Source organism: Leptodactylus fuscus, chromosome 4 (assembly GCF_031893055.1).
Source record: "Leptodactylus fuscus isolate aLepFus1 chromosome 4, aLepFus1.hap2, whole genome shotgun sequence".
NCBI lineage: Eukaryota > Metazoa > Chordata > Amphibia > Anura > Leptodactylidae > Leptodactylus > Leptodactylus fuscus.
Genome location: NC_134268.1, coordinates 172,524,761 through 172,546,562, shown reverse-complemented (window position 1 = coordinate 172,546,562; position 21,802 = coordinate 172,524,761). Strand labels below are relative to the sequence as shown.

General features: G+C 44.5%; 1 protein-coding gene across 2 annotated transcripts in view; it reads left to right on the top strand.

The window, feature by feature from the left end:
- Window positions 1-21,802, top strand: part of RAB5A (RAB5A, member RAS oncogene family) — a 31,174-nt gene that overhangs the window by 4,302 nt on the left and 5,070 nt on the right. For both annotated transcript variants that reach the window (XM_075271388.1, XM_075271387.1), the window contains exons 2-4: window positions 14,352-14,606; window positions 15,610-15,761; window positions 19,399-19,521. In XM_075271388.1, coding sequence (XP_075127489.1) covers window positions 14,441-14,606; window positions 15,610-15,761; window positions 19,399-19,521 — 441 coding nt within the window. In that variant the 5' untranslated portion in view covers window positions 14,352-14,440. The remainder of the gene's footprint in view (window positions 1-14,351; window positions 14,607-15,609; window positions 15,762-19,398; window positions 19,522-21,802) is intronic.

Here is a 21,802-nt window from a genome sequence, read left to right as displayed (position 1 = left end):
GACCTGTAGCAAATCCTCAACAAAATCCATATGTAGTGCAGGTGTACCCTTATTCCTAGCGCACTGCTTCATGGGTTGGTGAGTGATATGTTGCACGTCACCCCTTTAGGCCCCGTACTAGACATACTAAAGTGGTTTTTAGATGCAAGTAAAAATGGAGCTGTATTCTATGGCAAATTGTGAACTCCATCTAAAAAATCCAAAAACTTAAGCTTAGCCTTTTTCATAATGAAAGATGCATCCTGATTGGTCGTTAAATGGGTTTCCAGGACTTATATATTGATGACTTATCCAATATGTGATTAGTGGTGGTCTGAAACCTGACAACTTTTTGGAGCGTTCCTTTTAAAAAGGGCATGGATGATGTAGACTAGCTCGTGTGTTGGAATATTAGGACCAAGGATTATGGATCTTTGTTGTTACCGGGTTGACAACTGGTTTGTTGCTGCCTTGCTTTTACCATTATATCGCTGATCACATCTTTTGGGATTTTTGTTCCGTTATAGGCACAGAAAAATGGAAATCCCAACAGGGACTGAACTGCCATATGTTGAGTACAAATAAATGGGCCCGTTTTGACTTTAATGGGTTCATCAGGTAACCATTGTGACAGGTGTAATATTTATTAAGAATTATATATATATATATATATATATATATATATATATAATCAACATATCAAACAGTCATTCAAAAGACAATGAAGGCAAACACAAAGAGAAAAAACAAAAAGAAAGGCACAGGGAGGGAGAGGAGAAAGGAAGAAGGGGGGGGGAAAGGAGTCAGAGACCCTGGAGAATACAATATGAGTCCCAGGAGGACCACTCAGCCTGGAAGGCATCCAATGTATGGTTGAGGGAAGCGGTCAGGAATTCCATACTGCGCACATCTTTCATTCTGGCTATGAGGGTTAAGGGGATATCGTCACTCCTTAGGGAGAGACCACCATGTAGGTGTGTGGAGTCTTATTAAGCCATATGCGCTCCACTGTGAGGGATCATGGGAAGAATATGCTAATCAGTCTATCATGATGTAAATAGGAAGACAGTGCCTCAGTCATGCAGCCCACTCCCTTTAACACCATGCCCGACCTTCCCAGAGGCCTTTGCTGCAATGATGTGGGATGATGCGCCCCCTAGTGGGCTGCATGACTGAGGCACTGTCTTCCTATTTACATAATGGAAGACAGATTTGCATATTCTTCCCATGATCCCTCACAGTGGAGCGCATATGGCTTAATAAGACTCCACACACCTACATGGTGGTCTCTTTCCATAAGGAATGTTGATATCCCCATAACCCTGTCTAGAAGCCTCTCACCTCTGCCAAGTCAGTCTTCTCTACGCCAGGCTGAAGAGATCCAAATAGATCGAAACAGCTGTCCTCGGCTGAGAGACTGTACTTGGTAAAATCCCACATCATTGCAGCAAAGGCCTCTGGGAAGGTAGAGCATGATGTTAAAGGGAATGCCCCCTAGTGGGCTGCATGACTGAGGCACTGTCTTCCTATTTACATCATGGAAGACAGATTTGCATATTCTTCCCACGATCTAGCTATGAGGTCCGAGTCTGTGGGAGGGGAGCGTCTCTTCCAATGAAGAGCTAGAAGTGTCTTAGCAGCTGTGCAGAGCTATAGAAAGAGCTTTGAGGTCTGTTTGCCCAAATGTCTAGGGGGAAGGTTGAGTAGATAAACAAGAGGGTCCAGTGGAACACCTTGAATGAAGAGGGTTTCAGTAATGGACTAGACTGTAGACCAGAAAGGGCGAACACACGGGCATTCCCAAAAGATATGATACAGTGAACCTATTTCTGTCTGGCACCGCCAACACTGAGGGTGGATTCTAGGGTTCAGGGAATGGAGAAGGGCAGGAGTATGGTACCAGACAGGTGTAATTTTGCCGGATGAAGGCCATACATGCAGGGTGTTTCAGGGGGGCTGCGGCTCCTAATGGAACCTGTGGTGTGGATATGAACAGAGCCTAAAGCTGTAGGATGAATCACCCCACAGAATAAGGAAATGACAGGGCAATCCTTGCTGCAGCTCTTGGTTTAGGCAGCCATCATCATCACAAAGGTAGAGGTTGCAGCCGACGTGAGTATATAGCCATGTACCCATTCCTTGCATGGGCAAAATATTATTGGGAGGCGATTGTCATATACTTAAGATGGAAGGCTGCTATGAGTATGACCATGTACCTTTGTATTGAACAAAGCTAAACTAATCTGACAGTGGCCAAAAGGACACTTTTTTGACCTCCAGTGAGTAAAATATCAGCCATATCAGTACATTGGTGTATACGCCAAACATAGGCTCTGAAATAGTTGTGAACACAGCCTAACGTATATGCTGAGACTTCCACGTCCCTCAGTGACAGGGGGCAGTTATATACTCCTGCATATTTACATGGGGATTACCAGAAGGAGCCGCCTTTTGTTTGCCCTCATCATATTCCATCAACACCATTATATAGATGTCGTTCAGTACCGAGTGCAGTTTCCTATGGTTTTTTCCATATCGTTAAAGCCAAAATAATATCTGGAGATGTCAGCCTCTTTAAAGGGGCTGTTCCGGAATTTGAGCAACTCATGTGGAGGCCGGGACAAGTGTAAAATTATTAACAAAAAAAACCCCATACTCGCCTGTCCCTTGTTCACTGGTATTCATTCAGGCTAGTACTGGGGCCTTGTTGCTGGACTGGCAGTCCTGTGCTCCATGTGACACTGGTAAGGAACTGGTGATGTATGTGAGAGATGTCACTGGTTCCCCTCCCCCGATCATTGAGGTCACTGGTTGATGTGACGTTGGACTTCACACAGTAATGGACACATGGACATAGTAAATTTTGGAATAATTGTAATGATTCTACACTAGTAGAGATGAGCGAACACTAAAATGTTCGAGGTTCGAAATTCGATTCGAACAGCCGCTCACTGTTCGAGTGTTCGAATGGGTTTCGAACCCCATTATAGTCTATGGGGAACATAAACTCGTTAAGGGGGAAACCCAAATTCGTGTCTGGAGGGTCACCAAGTCCACTATGACACCCCAGGAAATGATACCAACACCCTGGAATGACACTGGGACAGCAGGGGAAGCATGTCTGGGGGCATAAAAGTCACTTTATTTCATGGAAATCCCTGTCAGTTTGCGATTTTCGCAAGCTAACTTTTCCCCATAGAAATGCATTGGCCAGTGCTGATTGGCCAGAGTACGGAACTCGACCAATCAGCGCTGGCTCTGCCGGAGGAGGCGGAGTCTAAGATCGCTCCACACCAGTCTCCATTCAGGTCCGACCTTAGACTCCGCCTCCTCCGGCAGAGCCAGTGCTGATTGGCCGAAGGCTGGCCAATGCATTCCTATGCGAATGCAGAGACTTAGCAGTGCTGAGTCAGTTTTGCTCAACTACACATCTGATGCACACTCGGCACTGCTACATCAGATGTAGCAATCTGATGTAGCAGAGCCGAGGGTGCACTAGAACCCCTGTGCAAACTCAGTTCACGCTAATAGAATGCATTGGCCAGCGCTGATTGGCCAATGCATTCTATTAGCCCGATGAAGTAGAGCTGAATGTGTGTGCTAAGCACACACATTCAGCACTGCTTCATCACGCCAATACAATGCATTAGCCAGTGCTGATTGGCCAGAGTACGGAATTCGGCCAATCAGCGCTGGCTCTGCTGGAGGAGGCGGAGTCTAAGGTCGGACCTGAATGGAGACTGGTGTGGAGCGATCTTAGACTCCGCCTCCTCCAGCAGAGCCAGCGCTGATTGGTCGAGTTCCGTACTCTGGCCAATCAGCGCTGATTGGCCAATGCATTCTATTAGCCCGATGAAGTAGAGCTGAATGTATGTGCTTAGCACACACATTCAGCTCTACTTCATCGGGCTAATAGAATGCATTGGCCAATCAGCGCTGGCCAATGCATTCTATTAGCTTGATGAAGCAGAGTGTGCACAAGGGTTCAAGCGCACCCTCGGCTCTGATGTAGTAGAGCCGAGGGTGCACAAGGGTTCAAGTGCACCCTCGGCTCTCCTACATCAGAGCCGAGGGTGTGCTTGAACCCTTGTGCAGCCTCGGCTCTGCTACATCAGAGCCGAGGGTGCGCTTGAACCCTTGTGCACACTCTGCTTCATCAAGCTAATAGAATGCATTGGCCAGCGCTGATTGGCCAATGCATTCTATTAGCCCGATGAAGTAGAGCTGAATGTGTGTGCTAAGCACACACATTCAGCTCTACTTCATCACGCCAATACAATGCATTAGCCAGTGCTGATTGGCCAGAGTACGGAATTCGGCCAATCAGCGCTGGCCAATGCATCCCTATGGGAAAAAGTTTATCTCACAAAAATCACAATTACACACCCGATAGAGCCCCAAAAAGTTATTTTTAATAACATTCCCCCCTAAATAAAGGTTATCCCTAGCTATCCCTGCCTGTACAGCTATCCCTGTCTCATAGTCACAAAGTTCACATTCTCATATGACCCGGATTTGAAATCCACTATTCGTCTAAAATGGAGGTCACCTGTTTTCGGCAGCCAATGACTTTTTCCAATTTTTTTCAATGCCCCCGGTGTCGTAGTTCCTGTCCCACCTCCCCTGCGCTGTTATTGGTGCAAAAAAGGCGCCAGGGAAGGTGGGAGGGGAATCGAATTTTGGCGCACTTTACCACGCGGTGTTCGATTCGAACATGGCGAACACCCTGATATCCGATTGAACATGTGTTCGATAGAACACTGTTCGCTCATCTCTAGTCACTAGCAATGCCAATGGACCTCAGGGCTTTAGGGGTCCGTTGGGATTCTGTTATGATATCTGTCAATTCAATGTGAAGGATTTTGCAGACAATTGCTCCAAGTACATCTGGTAGTTGTAATGATTAATATAACATGGGCTAGATGAAGTCACTTCCACAGGGAATCCATTGCATTGCCAAGAGTGAAAATCCAAGGAAAGTATTGACACTCAGCAGATTGAAAATTGGCACCACATGTCAATTTACTGGGAGAAACGTTCTGCGTCTTGTGAGTGAGATCTATAGTCTTTATAATTGATATTGTTACTTTACTCCACTGTGGATCTCCTGTAAATCCAGGTGGAATTCTGCAGCATTTTGACCTTTGTGAACGTCGTCTTAATGTACATTAGGATCGACCTCGAATGTCTTTTCAAAAAAGTTAAAATGCTGGTACAATATCAACATATTTCCCGGGATTGTAATAATAGGAAAATGTAGTTCTAAAAACACCTTCACGTGTTTATTTATTTTTGATTTTTTTACCATTCTAGGTTGTGGCCACTTGTAGCAAAATGAATATGCAATCCCAAAATGTAGCAAAAAATGGCAATGTGGTAAACTGTGCATTTTTCAGGTAAAAGCAACATCGGGGCAGATTTATTAACACTGGAGTTTCTTATGCCAGTCTTAAAGGCCCTGTTAGGTGCAGAGTATGCTGGAGCCTCTACATCAGTGGTCCCCAACCTATTTTGCACCAGGGACTGGCTTCAAGCAAGACCATTTTTCCATGGCCTGGTAGAGTGGAGTGGGGGTGAGTCGGGGGCGTGGCTTTGGTCATGTGGGGGAGGGGTTATTGGATTTTAGTGCACACTTATCATTTACTTATGACATTTAGAATGTGAATGTGACTCCACTCACTATAGGTTCAGGATGGAGCATCGGGTGGGACAACTGATATTATATCTAGCTGCCCGCTAGCATCCAGAGCTCCTCCCCCTCCAACCTGCAGAACATACAACTAGTAGGAGGGGAAAGAGGGCTGGACACATATGACGTTCATGTCCCTGCTCCTGTCTGAGCAAATTCTGCAAGTAGAGTAGCAGCCCTATACATTCAGCCTCAGTATACAACACTGCTACTTAGCATCACTATACAGCAAACAGACTGGGGGTGCTGGCAGGACCTCTGTGTACAGCGCTGTAAGCCAGGTCTCCACCAGGAGCCACGATACTGTGGCCAGATCGCCAACCCTCCGCTCATAATGTGCTGTGCCAGGAGCCACGATACTGTGGCCAGATCGCCAACCCTCCGCACATAATGTGCTGTGCCAGGAGCCACGATACTGTGGCCAGATCGCCAACCCTCCGCACATAATGTGCTGTGCCAGGAGCCACGCTACTGTGGCCAGATCGCCAACCCTCCGCACATAATGTGCTGTTCCAGGAGCCACGATACTGTGGCCAGATCGCCAACCCTCCGCACATAATGTGCTGTGCCAGGAGCCACGCTACTGTGGCCAGATCGCCAACCCTCCGCACATAATGTGCTCTGCTGGAAGCCACAATACTGTGGTCAGATCGCCAACCCTCCGCACATAATGTGCTCTGCTGGAAGCCACAATACTGTGGCCAGATCACCAACCCACCGCACATAATGTGCTGTTCCAGGAGCCACGATACTGTGGCCAGATCGCCAACCCACCGCACATAATGTGCTCTGCCAACTAGCATAGAGGGATTCATAAGTTGCCCCCAGTGTGTCTTTCATTATTTTTTTTCCCGCAGAGTGAGAATAAATAAAGTCTCATTTACTTGCAGAAACTCTGTTTTCGCAATACATGTTTTGGGGGGGCTATAATATTGATGGACTGAGACAAGCCTCAGAACGCTAAGGATAGGCCATACATTTTATAGTTCTGGAAAGCCCTTTTAAAGGGAGTGAGCGCTCTATAAATTGCCTTTTTTTTTTTTAAATCTGTTTTTTTAACATATAAGATTTTTAATTTTTTTTTATCTATTTTATTTTTTTATATTTTCTTTGCCATGACTTTTAAACAAAAATCCTACAGATTTCACTCTGGCCAATGGAAACTCTCAGCCGATGTAGTCGCTACATCTGTCACCTGTACCTGAGCGGACATCTTTCCTCTTGTCTAATTCAGTCTTTGTAATGTCTGAGTATGGCTGCTTACATCCTTAAGGTCCATTCACATGGAGGTAAAAGCCTCCCATTGACTTCAATGAGTTCCTTTTTGAAAAATTGAAGTCAATGGGAGGCTTTTTTTGTCAGCACTGAAATTCCTCACCATTTACCTCCGTGTGAACGGACCCTTAGCAAGATTACTTTTATTCCATATGTTTATAGTAGGTTTATTAGCGTCACCGCTACAGCGCAATGAAATCCTTCACCTGTTCCATGGCAGTGAAGCTCCATACTGAAGCTGGGTGCACGTCCTGGGCTCCAGCTCATCATGGCGTCTGGCTGAGATACGACACTGAGTCACCATGATGAGCTGAAGCCCGCGTGAGATACCCGTCATGTACTATTGACCATAAGCCTAATAGTAGTCTGACGCTTCCTGTTCTTCAGGACATTTCTTTCCAGCAGCGCAGCAGGACTGCCATGACATCTGTATATTACTGCAGATACCTAGGATCACCTATTCACGATAGGTGATGGACACTTGTAATCTTCTACCCTCCTCTGTGCAGATAAGAAAAGCCTAGAAAGACCTCCAGTCTGTAGTTCATGTGGCTGCTGTAAAGCGTATTTCTAAATGCCGTAAAGAGCAACTCAAGCTGCATGTATAGAAAATAGAATTGAAAAAAAAAAAACTAAAATCCTAAAGTGAAAACCAATGAGTAAAAGTAAAAATTAGTTCATTATCTGGTTTTAATTGTTAGAAAAAGTGAAAAGATATAGGCGATCCATTCCCTTTATAGCTAGGGCTCCATGGTAATGCTTGGCCTGCAGATCAATGGTTCCCTGTGTGCGAATTATAGTAATACATTGATTTTACCAACTTGTGACCAATTGCTGGGGATCTCTAGCCTTTGATATTTTTAGAAGTCAGTAATCTCACACCAGGAGCTCAGTTTTCTCCTCTAAGCCCAGATATCCGGAACGTAGATCGAAAACAACTGAAACATTTCAGCCAACGTAGTAAATTTCTAGACATCTCCCTAAGTGACAGTCAGGAAGTTAGAACAGAAGAATCGCGTCTTGGCTTCAGTCTGTAGGCTCTTAGGACCTTTTCCAGTTGCAGTACATTAAGGAGCTGGGATGTAGCTAAAACCGACCATACATATAAGGGTAGTATTGGGTAGAGTGCAGCCATTTAGTCATATGTGGGACGGTACAATGTGACAGATTAGGGAGGTAGTAAAAAAATAATAATAATTAAAAACAATTGTTATATGGTGGATGATGATCAGCCAGACTTGCCATGTACTTGATTTTTCAGCCTCAAACCACTAGGGCCTGTTCACACGGGCACAGAGGGGGGCGGATTATGGCGCATAATCCACGTCATAATCCGCTCCCTCACAATGGTGGTCTATGGAGACCGCCAGGCTGCTTTTTTTCCGTGAGCAGCAAGTTGCAGCTCACAGAAAAATGAAGCGAGCAGATATTGTGTTATATCCATGGTACCGGACATGGACACAACATATTTTATATCTCCAGTATTGGGTCCATTATTGGAGCTGATCCATAGAAGAAATTTCCTTTTGGCCAGGATCTGTATTTTTCCCATAACAAAACCATTCTACCATTGGAAGGATTACGTATACGTGTGTATACTACGTAAGACCTATTCATACTTGGTGCTTAATTCCACATTGTGCCTGAAGGTTATGTAAGTCGTGGCAAGTAGAGGTGTGTCTACAGAGTCTCCAGTTTCCATAAGTCCTTGTCAGAATTGCATCACCTGTCGCCTGCCAAGTACAAACAGGTCGTAACGCACTGGAATGTTAACGTGCAAGAAACCTCTAGGACAAGTCTGACTTTTGTTGACTGACTTGTCTGAAGTTTATAGTGATCAGCTGAACGATTAAAACCATTGCCTGGTAAAGCTGATAAGACCGATTATCACATTACAACGGTGCTTGTTATAGGTCAGGATTAGAGATGAGCGAGTACTGTTCAGATCAGCCGATCCGAACAGCACGCTCGCATAGAAATGAATGGACGTAGCCGGCACGCGGGGGGTTAAGCGGCCAGCCGACGTCAAAGCGGAAGTACCAGGGGCATCCATTCATTTCTATGGAGCGTGCTGTTCGGATCGGCTGATCTGAACAGTACTCGCTCATCTCTAATCCTGACCTATAACAAGCACCGTTGTAATGTGATAATCGGTCTTATCAGCTTTACCAGGCAATGGTTTTAATCGTTCAGCTGATCACTATTAACTTCAGATAAGTCAGTCAACAAAAGTCAGTACTCGCTCATCTCTAGTCAGGATATAGTACTCACAAAGAGTCCATGAGGTAACAGTATGGAAGATACATGGGTGACATCCGTGTATGCGTGTGACCTCCATGGACTCATACATTTCTTTATTGCGCCTGGGCCACAAAATGGCCTGGAATAGCACCTGTCCCGAGTTTTGCCTCCCGGCACCCCACAAGGATCCATGATAATACTACAAGAGAAAGCATGGGGGCTTAGTCTCAAAGTTTGAGCTTCTGTGTGATTTGCTGGAAAAAAAAAGCCTTATCCTTGAAGGCCCAACCTCGCACACTACAAGATGTGGGGCCCTTTCACGTGACCGAGTCCTGTCCGTGTGTATTTTGTATATTCTGGACTGTAATGGGCCGTGTGAATAGGAGCCATCGTATCATAGTCATATGATACAATGAGCTCCGGAACAGTCAGATCACTACCAGATTGTTCAGATTGTTCCATTTTATAACTGACTACGATGCAGTGGCTCTTATACTCACGGCCAAGTTCAGTCCGGGAATTACAGACGACACAGACCGTTTTTCACAAATAGAACTCTTATCGTGTGAAAGGGCCCTTATAGGATTTGCTGCTAACGTCTCGGTACCAAATACTCCCAGACAGGTTCAGAGGTCTTGTGTAGTCCTTGTTTCAGTGAGTCAAAATGTCAGTGCAAAGGGGACATGCATAATGTTAGGCTTTAGTATTATGGCTTAATGGTGCACAGTATAGCTTTGTATCTAGTATATGGATGAAATAGGGCTCAAAAGCTGAACAACAGAGGCATATTTGGAAACTGTAGAATCCCCTCTGCTGCTGACAGACTCCCTTTAATATAGACCGTATTAAACAATGAGATTGTATTTGAATCCCTAACTTCTTTTTGTTGTTGCATTGTTCTGCCTTTTGTCTTTCCGCAGGTTTCTTTGTAGAGTCTGAATCTTTAGACTTTGTTCAGGGACTGCAGCCTTATGGGGGTGCGAGTAAGATCTGAGCCTGGTATGAGAGCCTGACCTCTGCCAGGGCCACGATTTATTCAGCAGGCACACATACCTGTGGCGAGCCTGTGCTTGGTTGCCCGAGGAACAGATTTTCAGGAGAACAAATTTTGTTTCTAATGAAGATTTTCTTTTTTTAATCTTGACCTTCTATTGGGGTTTGCAAGAAGCAATATTTTTGTCCATGCACTTGATGGGGTTATCCAAGACCCAACTTGAATGGCCTATCTTTAGATTATTATTTTGAGATAGTGGGGGTCCGACACCTACGGTAGGAAGAAGGGAAAGGTAAGTATGATAACTCCCCCCCCCCCCCCCCCCCCCTCCCCTACACTACACTACCTACAACCGGCAGTCATTCTGACGCTCCACTAAGGAAGTGCCGGCATGACTGCCGGTTGTAATAAGGCACCCCCCGAAAATAAGACAGGTCCTATATTTAGAGTGACAATTTAATATAAGACACTGTCTTATTTTCGGGGAAACACGGTAGCACCAGTGTACTGTTCAGAGCATAGTTTATGGGGCCTAGAGGCAGATTGCACTGTATACTGGACTGTAGCCTGGCTGCACTATTGCAGGACTCTGCCCAGTGTATGTATCCATCTGTTTCAAGCTCCATGCACTATGCTCAGAATAGCTGATCGGTATAGAGGCTGGGTGTTTCACCACTCCAATCTCAAATCCTAGGGATATGTCATTTATTTTTGATACTGGACATACGCTTTTACAGGCTCCTTTGAACATATAGTAAAAGTCTCCGCTGTATTACATTAGTCACACTGCTCCTTACATGACTTCTCCATATTATTAGCAGCCATTATATTATATTATATTTCAGTCCCATTCACTTGGATGCAATGAAGCCGGCAAATTGTTATACCAGGCACAGCGACTACTAAAATAGAACATTGTGGCCCTTTGAAACATCTGATAGTTGGGGGTGCCAATAGTGGGAGCCCCTTCAGTAGAACAAGTATTATTTTGCTGTATGGTTTGTCCGCAGTGGACATGTGTAGCTTTGTAAAACCCTTTTAGACTCGGCAGCTTCCTCATTTTACATTTCTTTCAGTTTTATTTGCCCATTTTTGCTTCCTATTTCATACGGTTATTGTGCAGATAGCGAATCTGTAACCTGTAGCATTTGATCATCTGAGACTAGATACAGGGGGATTTCTTGAACCTGGCATCAGATAATACAGAGTCTGATAACCAACCCGGCCCTTTTCTTTCAGCACGGAATTGCAATGTAATGCGACATTTCACAAGACCAGAAGCAGATAACTGAGCAAGGACAAGCAAATAGAAACTTCCTCTAAGTAGAAAATGACAAGTGAATGGGAGCCGTAATAGAATGGCACAGAGTACACAGCTGTCCGCTCCTTAAAGGGATTTTATTTTAATTATTTTATATTGTAGCTGGTGGGTCTATAAACATACTAAGCAAGTTCATTAGTATGTATACAGGTTCCCCGGCTGTTTGTGCCCACTGACCGCTCTTCAAAAACAGAACAGTCACGTGCCATTCGTAAAGAGGTCACTACTGAGGCCTATTACTGGCTACAGCGGTCCCCTCGCACAAACGGGGCATTACTGTTGACGTCAACTGGAGGATCTGTATACAGAGGAACAGAAATCTTGCCACTGGAGATAAAGGCCTGTGCTTTTTAGGGTTAATACAGATGTGCTGACCCTATTAGACATGTTATGCACCTTTTCCGGCAACAATTATAACCTATCCTTAGGATAGCTAGTCAGTGTCAGATCAGTGGAGGTCTGATACCGGCACCCCCAGGAGGTAAACAACTGGGTTTTTTTGTGTAGTGGCTGAACTAAGTCACTGCAGCTTAGCACTAGTACTGAGTTAAATGGAAGCAAAAAAAGCACATACCTAGTGAGCTCCCCCTAGTGGTGCCATCCGGAGCAGAAATCAGTGTTGGTGTCATGGTGGCTTCAGGAGTGCTCACTTTCCTGGTGTGAAGAATTTTTTTTCTATCTTTTCCATCACAATTCACAGCCTAAAATAGAATCTTTATACTGATATGATAGTCGAATGAAACTTGGTGCTCCTTAAGAGTTTCCATATCAGGCAGCCTCAGTTCCTTCTAGGCTTGAGAAGAATCTTTGAGCAGTTCCTTGAAGCTGTGAATTTCTTACAAACAATTTATATGACTGTACAAAGGAAACTTTTTATGTGTTTTTTTTTTCCCATCACAATCCATTGGTGACATAGGCATTTGTCAGATTACTCAGTCTGGGAGAAGAGTTATATCTATGATAAATTTAAAGGGGTTTTCCAGGATTTTATAGTTGATGCCCTATCCTTAGAGATCTGCAGGGGTTATGACCCTTGGGCCACCGGCCATGGCAGCCTCTTCAGAACTTACCACAGTCGCGGCTTCCCGCACTGGAGTAGGCCCAAATGAATGGGCCTAATCCGGAGGGTGCTGTCGCGAGGCAGACGCTGGGGCTGACTCAGCCGTAGAATCCACCTGAAGAAAGGGCAGCTCGCTTCTTTTTACCGTGAGCCAGAACATACCGCTCACGGTAAAAAGGAAGCTAGCGGTCTACATAGACCTCCATTGTGAGGGTGCGGATTCTGAGGTGGATTCGGCGTCAGAATCCGCCCCCTCTTGCCCCGTGTGAAGGAGCCCTTATACCTAGCAGAACTGACAGTCTGTGGAATGAACAAGCTGGCAACTGTACAGTACAAACCTGGCCAAATTTTCTAACATGTTCATTCAGCATAGTCAAGCTTGATGTTTGTCATTTTGTAGATGGAAGGGAGAAATGTAATATTTTGGCTAAAATCAAAGAATTCCTTTCTGACATCTGATAATTCACCACTTCTATCCAAATCTGCCTTATAATCTGTATTGTACCTAGGGATAGGTTATCTGTATGCCTTTTGCTGCTAGCTTTGTACACGTATGACTAAACTTTTTTTATTTTTTTTTTCAATTCAAAGTTTTATTGCAAATTTTAAGTACAAAAAGGCCTGAAATAGACTAATAAAACGTATGGCTAAACTTGAATGTATGCAGTGACGTAACTAGGAACAGTGGGGCCCAGTGATGAACTTTTTATATCCCCCCCCCCCCCCCCCCCCGACTGACTCCTGCCGAAGACCTTGACCGACTCGCTGCTTTTTCAGACCCCAGCGTATAATAATCGGAGACCGCGAGGGGGATACCAAAATAAAAAACAATGTTACTTACCTATCCCCGGCTCTGCTACAGTCCTCGGTGGTGTCGGCCATCTTCAATGATATTCCGGATGTTACATGACCCTGGACGCAGGCCCTGGTCATGTGACATCAGGGAGTGTCACAGAAGTAGGCCTGAACCTGCCTGGAGAGGTAAGTAACACGTTTTTTTATGTTACATTTCCTCTCCTGGACCTCCGATCATTATACTCGGTGGTCCGAAAAGACTGCTGAGTATAATAATAATGTTTTTGGGGCCCATGGCTACCAGGATCGGTAAGTAAATAGAGCCCTTTACCGGCTGGAAACAGCCTATTAAGAAAAGGAAAAAAACGCAGCGGTGGCAGCTGTCGCCGGCCCCTAATGTCCCGGGCCCTGTGGCAGCTGCTACCCTGGCAGTTACGCCACTGAATATATGTATTGTATATGTATTTTTATGTGATCGCTCAATAATACAGAATACATGGAGGCATACAATCTGCTTCTAGAGATAAAACACACTGGACAGAGGGCAGCTGGGCCCGTTCTACATTATACATAATCATAGCTATTTCTACCATTTGTTTAATCTGATAGTTATTAATGTCTTTAATTTTTGTACCAAATGTTATCTAGAAAGCATTGAGTTTCCCCGTGGGCAGTGTTTGGTTAACATATTCCCATATGACTTTGCATTCATGTAAAATAGCATGCATACTTTTAATGGGATTATTAGTCTGAATGCACAACACGAGTATTGTCCAGTTAATTCCTTTGCTGTGGGGGCAGCGTTGTTTCACTTAGGCCAATTGAATGGTATTACTGTGACAGTAAGTAGAGTCCTCCTACACTGTGCTGGGACACGCGGCTCCATACAGCGTTACTAATAGCTGAGCTAGGCTGTAGAAGGCCGCACAGATCAGTCACTGTACAGGCCAAGGCCTCAACATAAAAACTAAATCTCTCTCTCTCTGTTTACCTGCAGATTTCCAGAAGGTTAAGTGATCTCCGAGCTCTGCTTCCCGGACTGCCCTTCACAAATACAGTATCAGACTTATCTGTCCATAGTAAAACATGGCTAACCGAGGAGGAGCCACCAGACCCAATGGACCAAATGCCGGGAATAAAATCTGTCAGTTCAAGCTTGTCCTCCTAGGAGAGTCTGCTGTTGGAAAGTCCAGCTTAGTGCTACGCTTCGTAAAGGGACAGTTTCACGAGTTCCAAGAAAGCACGATCGGAGGTTAGAAACTATCTGATCTAGTTTACTGGACTAAGCACCATTAACACATCCATGCATATGGGGGAGTATAGGGACCCCATCAGTGGTCAACCCCCTAGCTGATCATCAAGTTATCACCTGACCTGCTCCAACCACCAGGGGGCTTTCTGATTTTGTGTGAATAAATGTTTCATCACTGTATACATTAAAGAGGTTTTCCCAGGATTTTATGATTTATTACCTATTTAGCATATAGGTCATCAGTTGAAGATCGGGAGGGGGGCAGCTTCTACCTCACAGGCCTTTTGACATCACGTTCATCACACGTTGCCTGTGAGCATCTTGGTCCCATTCTAGTGAATGGGGCTGAGCTGCAAAGCCAATATACAAAGTACAATGCTGTGCTTGTTTCCAGTGAAGAAGCCACAGTACATCCCCCCCCCCCCTTCTCCGAAAACTACAGTCTCTTCAAAGAGCTGATCTGAGGGGCTTGAGTGTAGGACCCTCACAGATCATCAAAAATTACTAAGGATAGCCCATTATTATTTAAATCCCCTTTAGTAGCAATACTACCGTATAATGTACTTTGTGTTTCAATACCTGATCACTAAAGCTGGCCATATACCTTTGGTAGCTGCTATGACATACACAGCATGCTTGGCCAAGTGTATAAGTGGTTTTAATGGAGAGAGAATTTAAGCCAGTGACGGGCACCTCTGATAATGGTTCATCTCCATAGGGGAAAAAATATTGGACATAATAAAATCCAACATGCACAATCCTTCCTTTTCCCCAGCAGGAATAATACAGAGGCCCCAATATACATAAGATAAGATACATAAGATACTGTTGATCCCGCTGAAATTTTTTTGTTATATATGTGTGTGGGCCTGTAAGTTCAGAAGTGGATACAATAGTAGTCGGTGCAGGGATGAAGAATCCTCCCCCCTCCCCTTCCATTTATTTATATACTGGGTGTCTCTAGTATATGAATTTTCTGATTTTTCCATTATTTTTTTCACAGCGGCATTTCTTACCCAGACTGTCTGCCTGGATGACACAACAGTAAAATTTGAAATTTGGGATACAGCTGGTCAGGAGCGGTACCACAGCCTAGCACCAATGTACTACAGAGGAGCCCAAGCTGCCATAGTTGTATATGACATAACAAATGAGGTACCACTAGTTTATTTCATGGATTTGTGATTTGTGCCTTCATATATATATACTAGCAGGAGGACCCGGCTTCGCACGGGTATTGTGTAGTGGCCCCATAAGAATTACCCAGTTATCCACTGGTATATTTTGTATGTCGTTTGTGTGTGTGTGTCCATAAGCATCGTGTGATCATGTGTATCTCAGTTTGGATATCATTGAAAAATCAGTGATTGGTTGTTATGGATACCTGGAGTGAAGCTGTGTGAATGTGACCTTGTGTAACAGAGTCATCCACAGCACCCTGCCCCTTTAAAGCTGACCTACAGCAGTGAAGAAAAATGGCTGGGTTGTTATGGAAACCTGGAGTAAAGCTCTGATGTGTGCTACTATATGCTGAGCCGTGTATCTAATCCTCTGGCATGTGGTACTATGTGCTGATGTACGTATCTAATCATCTGGCGTGTGGTACTGTGTGCTGATGCACGTATCTCATCCTTCGGCTTGTGGAACTGTGTGCAGATGCGCATATCTAATCCTATGACGTGTGGTGCTGACCTGTGTATCTAATCCTCTGATGCGTATTTCTCAGTTTGGATATCAGTGTTGGATTGTGCATGTGGAGTGACCATGTGTATGGCAGTTGGAATATGAGTAAAGACTTGCAGGTTTTTATTGGCTAATGGGGGGGTCAGGGTTTTGGGAAAGCTGTAACTCCGGAACGGTACATCCGAGACAGTTGAGGCCTGGTCTTAAACCTTCCCAGATATCTGATGTATCTGTGTGCCAAATTTGGTGAAGATCGGTCCAATTGTTTGGTTGCACTTAAAGAACAGACAGACAGACAGAAACTCATTTTTATATATATGAGATAGATAGATAGATAGATAGATAGTAGAAAAAAAGAAGCAGCACAGCATACAAACCGGGTGCAAACTAGAAGGTGGCTAATCTTCAACTTTATATAAGAAATGGAAAAAATGGCAGCACTCCAATATTTAGAAAAAGTGTGGGTTTATTCCAAGCAGCAACGTTTCGGTTCTTATCTGAACCTTTTTCAAGCCTTTTTCAAGGCTTGAAAAAGGTTCAGATAAGAACCGAAACGTCGCTGCTTGGAATAAACCCACACTTTTTCTAAATATTGGAGTGCTGCCATTTTTTCCATTTCTTAGATAGATAGATAATTATATCTTCTAGTATTGGTTGTGAAAGAACGTGCAGAGAAATCCAAAGCAGATGCGTACTGTTTTCCTTGAAGCGTGTCTGCTGGGACTTGTGGTACTTATCACTTGTTCTGAGTTACAGCACGGAAATGCTCGTTTGAGAAAATGCACTTGGGTTTGACCTCTTGGCAGTCGGTTTTTCTGTAGTCTGTACAGTCCGTCCATTTGTTAATAGCATGCTCCGCGCTTCCCCATTCCCTATAACAGTGTAAGCTTTATTATCAGTTTTACTATCATTATTAGACCTGTTCACTGTTCTGTGTACATAACACTAACCATGACCGGGCAGAGCGCCAATATCCGACTGGGTCTGAAGCCTATTCCTACATAATGGGTCTGCTTTTCCAGCTCATTAGTTTCTTTGGATGAAGAAAAGTAAGAGGAAGCCGGTGCTTATTTGGGAAGACTTAGTATTCATGCAGTCATTGTACAGCAGTGCTGTTATGAGGATTACCGTAGTAGGTCTGCAAGTTACCAGGTCTGTGATCTTATGTGTACAGGAATAATGGAATAAGGCACTGGAGCTATTTTTCTTAGCTTTGTTACTTGTCTTATAGGAACCCAAGTGACTGCACAGACTAAATTGCACTCCACTTGCTTTGTACACGGTGTTCATTGAATAGAGCTACCACTGCCAATTCTCAGGAGCTCTTTAAAAAAAATGAAAAATCAGCCCTTGTATTCTCATATGCGTTCTTTATCTGCACGCTGTGAAGGCTTTGTGCTCCCCGTATTCACCGTTACATAAAGGTGCTTGCATTTTAACAAGAAAACCTTTCCATATTTAACAGCCAAGTGCTACCAGTGCACGGATTCTGGCGGTTTATATTAACTGACTTTATATTATTTCTTACTTTCTCACAGTCCTCACCTGAAATGCCCTCCACCTACCCTTCACATGAGATGGGCAATGCCCTCCCCAGATGGGGATCCGCTCACCTAGAATACATTCCCACCTTCTCAGGAACAATGGCTTTGTGTGCAGCACTAAACAGCCCTCTCTTTGTCTGGAATCCCATGAGATGACACGTGCCTTCATTCTTAACTCTTAGTCAGACTAGTAACATTATGATGGTATAACTCATAGCTGATAATATTACTCCAGAATTATTCACCGTACCATTTGCTGGAAGCTATGTATACATGAGTCAAAGCTAAAAATGGGCACCCATTATATAAGATAAGATAATACTTTGATGGTTCCACCGTGGGGAAATTTCAGTGTGTTACAGCAGCATAGATAATACAGTAATATATTACAGAAGGAGGCAGATAGGAGAAAATACTAGGAGGCATGGCAACTAAAGAAAAAAAAGACTTCAGGATCACTTAGTTTTCTGTGCGGAGTGCTCTACACTTAGCCTGATGTTGATTATACAGCCTGACCGCGGTTGGGAGGAAGGACCTCCGATAGTGCTCCTTCTCACACTTGGGGTGAAGCAGCCGGTCACTGACAGTGCTGCCAAGTACATGTTGGACAGTACAGTACTAAATGCTTTATATCATTTTGATCCTATTTCCCTGATCAATCTTATTATTTTTTTTTCATTTTTTTTCCCTACAAGATTATATATAAATGATCTCTTATTCTCCAAGTGGGTGATTCACGAACATTGTATTTTCTGTGAGAAAGTAAAGTGTTACCACCCACTTGTGGACAGTTAGCGCGGGCTCACACTTGCGCCCGGTCTCCGCTTTGCAGGTTTCCGTCTTCTGCCCAAGAAACTGGACAGGAGACAGAAACCTGGCAATCAGTTTTCAAACCCATTCACTTGAATGGGTTTGCAAAATGACCGCCTGTGAGCGTCTTCTGCCTCTCTGCAGCGAAACCTTTTTTTTTTTCAACCAATTACAAAATCGGACTTGCAGGACATTGTGTCTGGTTAAAAAAAAAAAAAAAACGGTTTCGCTGCTTAGAGGCAGATGACGCACACGAGCGGTCACTTTGCACACCCATTCAAGTGAATCGGAATGAAAACTGACCGCCGGGTTTCCGTCTCCTGTCCAGTTTCTTGGGCAGAAGACAGAAACCCGCAAAGTGGAGACCGGGGCGCAGGTGTGAACCCTCCCTTACCACCCACTTGGACAGATAGAGATACTGTTCTTATAACCTTCTGGAAGCCATATTTCTTGAACTGGTGGCCGAATTAATGAAAATACGAAAAAAAAGCAAAGCAAATAGATCTGGGGCACAGCGCCAATCACCTGATGTATGTCTTATAGCATTTAGTACATGGGTGACCCTCAGGGTGGGTATATTCCTGTATTGCTTTTAATGCATTGAATTGATAGCCCTATTTTGGTGACCGTCTTGAAGTTTGCCACATTAGTAGCTTGAGGGTCTGACTAGAAACATAAATCTATATTTCATCCATAGAAAGCTGTCAGACTAGTATCTCAGAGACATGTCATGTGCCAACTGTATTCTTTTGCAGGAGTCATTTGCAAGAGCAAAGAACTGGGTAAAAGAACTTCAGAGACAAGCAAGCCCCAATATTGTGATAGCATTGTCTGGTAACAAAGCAGATCTGGCCTCCAAGCGAGCTGTGGACTTCCAGGTATGTGCGTCTTATTCCTTTTCATGACTCTATGTAATGATGGCCGGCACCTATATAATTGTGGATGAGATGTACATCTTCAAGAAAAATAATTGCAATGTCTCATGATGGTGATAGCCACAGAAGATAACTATGATTATATGTGATAATTGCTATACTTTTCACTATTGTGTAGATGTTATCTCATTCCTATTATTATTATTGTTTATATAGCACCATTAATTCCATCGTGCTTTACATTTGCGGGTGTACATAGAGTACACAAAATATACAAACAAATATAGTACTAACAATGACCGACTGGCCCAAGAGGGCCCTGCCCGCAAGGGCTTACAGTCTATGAGGGGAGCGGGGGGAGACTGTTCAGATGGTGATGTGGTGACAATAGTGTTATCGGAGATTGTAGTCCTTCCTGAATAGATGAGTCTTCAGGGCCTTCTTGAATCCTGTGATTGTGGGGGTCAGTCTTATGTGTCTTGGTAAGGAGTTCCAAAGTATGGGTGATGCATGAGAGAAATCTTGGAGACGGTTGTGTGAGGAGCGGATGAGAGTAGAACAGAGTAGGAGGCCTTTGGAGGATCTGAGGTTACGTGTGGGCAGGAAGCGGGAGATTAGTTCAGAGATATATGGAGGAGACAGGTTGTGGATGGCTTTGTATATTAGCCTTAGTAACTTGAACTCAATTCGTTTGGCAATGGGTAGCCAGTGAAGAGATTGGCAGAGGGGAGCAGCCAATGAAGAGCAGGGGGAGATGTGTATTAAGCGAGCAGCACAGTGTAAGTTGGACTGGAGGGGTCCAAGAGTATTTGCTGAGAGGCCATGGAGAAGGGTGTTACAGTAATCTAAGCGGGAGATTATGAGGGCCTGGACGCGCATCTTTGCAGTTTCTGGGGTGATGAAGGAGCAGATTCAATGGGTGTTCTTGAGTTGGAGGCAGCAGGAGGTGTGGAGGGTTTGAACGTGCGACTTGAAGGATAGGTCAGAGTCCAGGGTTATCACAAGGCAATGGACCCGTGGGACAGGGGTAAATGGGGTTCCATTAACATTTTTAGATGGGTCAGGTGGAGGGGCCATACGAGGTGGGACGAAGATGATGAACTCCGTTTTCTTCGTGTTGAGTTTAAGAAGGTGAGAGGAGAGAAAGGAGGCTACAGCTGCTAAGCATCTGGAACTCTGGCCAGCAGGGAGGTAATGTCTGGTTCAGAGATGTATATTTGGGTGTCATCAGCATAGCAATGGTATTGAAAACCATGAGATTCCATGAGTTGGCCCAGGCTGAGGGTGTAGATGGAGAACAGGAGGGGTCCTAGGACAGATCCTTGGGGGACACCTACAGAGAGAGGGCGTGGTGAGGAGGTGGTGTGCGAGTGGGAGACGCTGAAAGTGCGGTTGGTGAGGTATGAGGAGATCCAGGAAAGGGCCAGGTCTGAGATACCAAGGGATGAGAGAATTTCTAACAGGAGAGAGTGGTCAACTGTGTCAAAGGCAGAGGAGAGGTCAAGGAGGAGGAGGACAGAGTAATGGCGCTTGGCTTTGGCAGTGAGAATGTCATTAGTGACTTTGGTTAAGAAAGTTTCAGTGGAGTGCCGGGGTCTGAAGCCTGACTGTAGTCTGTCAAAGAGCAGGTTGGATGAGAGATAGGAGGAGAGTTTGGAGTGGACATGTTGCTCAAGCAGTTTTGAGGCGTATGGGAGCAGTGAGATGGGTCAATAGTTGGCCGGAGAAGATGGGTTGAGGGAGGGTTTCTTAAGTATATGTGTGAGTGTGGCATGTTTGAAGGCGGAGGGGAAGGATCCATTGGTTAGGGATAAGTTAAAGATATGGGTTAAGGCCGGAGTAATGACTACAGTGAGTTTGGGGGATGAGATGTGACTGGATCGGGTCAAGCGTGCAGGAGGTGAGGTGGGATTTGGAGATTAGGGAGGAAAGCTTTTCGTTAGTGATAGATTCCTATCATTCTTTATGGACTGAATACGTAGAAGTCGGATCAGGGTGATGGCAATGCTAAACAGTAAGAGTAGGATGTTTCCTCTTCTATACTATATACGTACAACCGTCCTGACAACATGTGACAGATTAGTGACAACTTCATTCCTGATTCGTGGGGTGCGCTTTATTTTGTTTGTAAATATTAAAATATATGTTCTTGGGAGATGTTTCCAGTATGTTCATAAGTGTGGAGGCCCTAAAACCCCTCTGCCTTCAGCAGTTCAGATGTAGACCCTAGACAGTAGTAGTTTCCATCCTGTGGTTAGAGTATTGCAGTAGTGGGGGAGATCAT